Source organism: Emiliania huxleyi (assembly GCF_000372725.1).
Source record: "Emiliania huxleyi CCMP1516 unplaced genomic scaffold EMIHUscaffold_2805, whole genome shotgun sequence".
Lineage (NCBI taxonomy): Eukaryota > Haptophyta > Isochrysidales > Noelaerhabdaceae > Emiliania > Emiliania huxleyi.
Window position 1 is genome coordinate 1 of NW_005199920.1, and position 2,257 is coordinate 2,257.

At 64.5% G+C, this 2,257-nt stretch overlaps 1 protein-coding gene across 1 annotated transcript; it reads right to left on the reverse strand.

Annotated features, from left to right (window-relative positions):
• Positions 1-1,060: 1,060 nt before the first annotated feature.
• EMIHUDRAFT_373871 (hypothetical protein) lies at positions 1,061-1,621 on the reverse strand. The gene is made up of 2 exons (XM_005776208.1): positions 1,114-1,621; positions 1,061-1,083 (listed from the first exon to the last, which is right to left on the reverse strand). The coding sequence occupies exon 1, from the start codon at positions 1,554-1,556 to the stop codon at positions 1,227-1,229; it is 330 nt and encodes a 109-aa protein (XP_005776265.1). The 5' UTR covers positions 1,557-1,621; the 3' UTR covers positions 1,061-1,083; positions 1,114-1,226.
• Between the last annotated feature and the right edge of the window lie 636 nt (positions 1,622-2,257).

Consider the following 2,257-nt stretch of genomic DNA (forward strand, 5'->3'; position numbering starts at 1 on the left):
TGACATCAGCGTCGATAGCCTGAGGCGGGGGGTGGAGCGAGTCGTGAAGTGAGGTTGGGGAGAGCGGATGGGCGGGCGATACTGTACCGGGCCGCTCTTGTCGACGGTCTCAGCTTTTTTGAGCTTCGCAGCCGCCAGTTCCTCTGCGGTGGGGAGGGTAGCCATCGCGGCGGCTTGGTCGCGGCGGCGGCAAAAGTGGACGTTTTTGGCACCTCCCTCTCGGTGCACTGAAGGTACGCGATACAGAAGGCCGCAGACTCCGCAGGATCTGCCACAGCGAGCGTCATCTTGTGAATCTGCCCGGCGGGTCTTATCCACTTAGGCACAGCCACGGAGGGAGCAGCAGAGCTCGCGCAGCAGCCCATTGTACGTGTCACCCCACAGTAGCACCGACAAGAGGTAGTAAGAGAGGTGAGTCTTGGCGCGACGCAACGGACCGCGCTCCGCCGACTTTGGCGTGGGTGTTTTCTCTTTCGAGTCGATTCGAGGTTCCCGTGCCTCGACAACTGCCGCTGGTAGGCGCGCCGCGCCGAACCATGGCGGGCGCGCCGCGGCCGCGCGCAACCTTCGTCACAATGCCAACCGCGCGCGGCCGTCGACCGGCAAGCACACGCCTCGACTCGGACGCGGTGTTCCGAGGGCAAGGGAGAGGGGCTGGCTCCTAGCCCGAGAGGGGAGCTTCCGAGACCCACTACATGACCACGCACGCATCATCCCGCGGCCTGGCGGTCGGCGGGATTGCAATCAGTCTTCGCGTGCCGCCTGTCGTTCGCTCGGGCGCCTTGGGCGTCGGGGTGGCGAGCAGGGGACGCGGCTCTGAGCGCCCAGCGACGCGTGCCGGATGGAGTCCGGCCGCGGGTGACTAGGGAACTTCGCTCAGGATGTGTGGCAGTCAGTTTGGCTGAGTGTCTTGTCTTGTGGTTCTGTGGAGCGATTCTAAGATCAGGCCTGCCACTGGGCGGAAATCGGCCGTCCCTCAGTGCTTCCAGCCTGCCCGCTTCAGTTTCCTCAATTGGCTTGAATTTTGCTTAGTAGAAAAAAGAATAGCGCCGATCGCGGGCCGCCGGAGCGGGCATTTCGAAGCACCGAGCGGGCAGCTCGAAGCACGCGGGCGCAGGCTGCCACCGCTGCCCGGGCGCCCCGAGCGGCGGCGGAGGGCCGCCCAGGCCACCACCAGTGCCCCTCCCACCGGCGGCGCGGCGGCAGCGGCGCCGACCGCCCCTCCATCAGCGGTGGCGCGACGGCTGTCGTCGGGGCGCCGGCAGGTGCCGCGCGCAGAGGGTGCCACCGGACCGGCCGACGCGCGCCCGGCGGAACCTTCGTCGTCCACGGCGGGCCGAGCACCCCCGCGTCGCTTCTCGGCGCATTGGAGAGCAGAGGAAGCTGCTGGCGTCGCCGCTGGGATCGGCGGCGGCGCCAGCAGCGTTCTCGGATCTGAAGCCGACTTTGAGCGCCGATCGATCGATCTGAGGGCTGGCCGATGGGTGGCGCTGGGACATCGCCGCCGCCGCGGAGGCCGGCGGCGACCAGAGGAGCGGTTGGGGCGCGTGGCGCATATGTTACCTGCCAAGTGAGCATTCAAGTGTGCTTCGAGATTTATTCGAGATTTGAAACTTAGATTTCACTTTCCAGCGGGGAGGTGGCAGACCTGATCTTAGAATCGCTCTGTGTGTCGCTCCTGTGTGACCGTCATCGCCCGTCTAGCGTCCACCCATACCGCGTTGGTGTCCCAGTCGTTGGTCGGACTGTGTTTCGCCTTCCCATCAATCAATCAATCGAGGTGTACCTGTGTTAGCGCCAGTGCGCGCCGGTCCCGTGCCTATCTGGATAGTGGATTTTTTTGTAAAAAAATTATTTTGAAGGACGAATTCTTTTTTCCGGAGGCCCCACAAGGGCACGGACAGTCCACCTCCATGCGGCGCTATCTCGGGCGATCTCGGAGCGTCGCTCGCGCGGCGGCACACCTGCTCAATCAAAAAAGGAAGGGCGCGGTTGGAGCCACGGGGCTCACGCACTCGCTCAGGGCGCCGCCTCACTCTGCGCCATTTTTGGGGCGTTGGCGAGGGCCGGTGCGGCGGCGCCCCGTCCTCTTTCGAGGTGTACCTGTGTTTTAGGTATGTTGTTGGCAATGCCAGTCTTCTTTCTTTTTCCCGGGGACCCACAAACACACCGGCAGTCCACCTCCATGCGCGGTTCGCGTTCTCGGAGTGCCGCCTGGGAGAACTGGCTTGCTGCATAGTGGCCGACAGCAGCACAT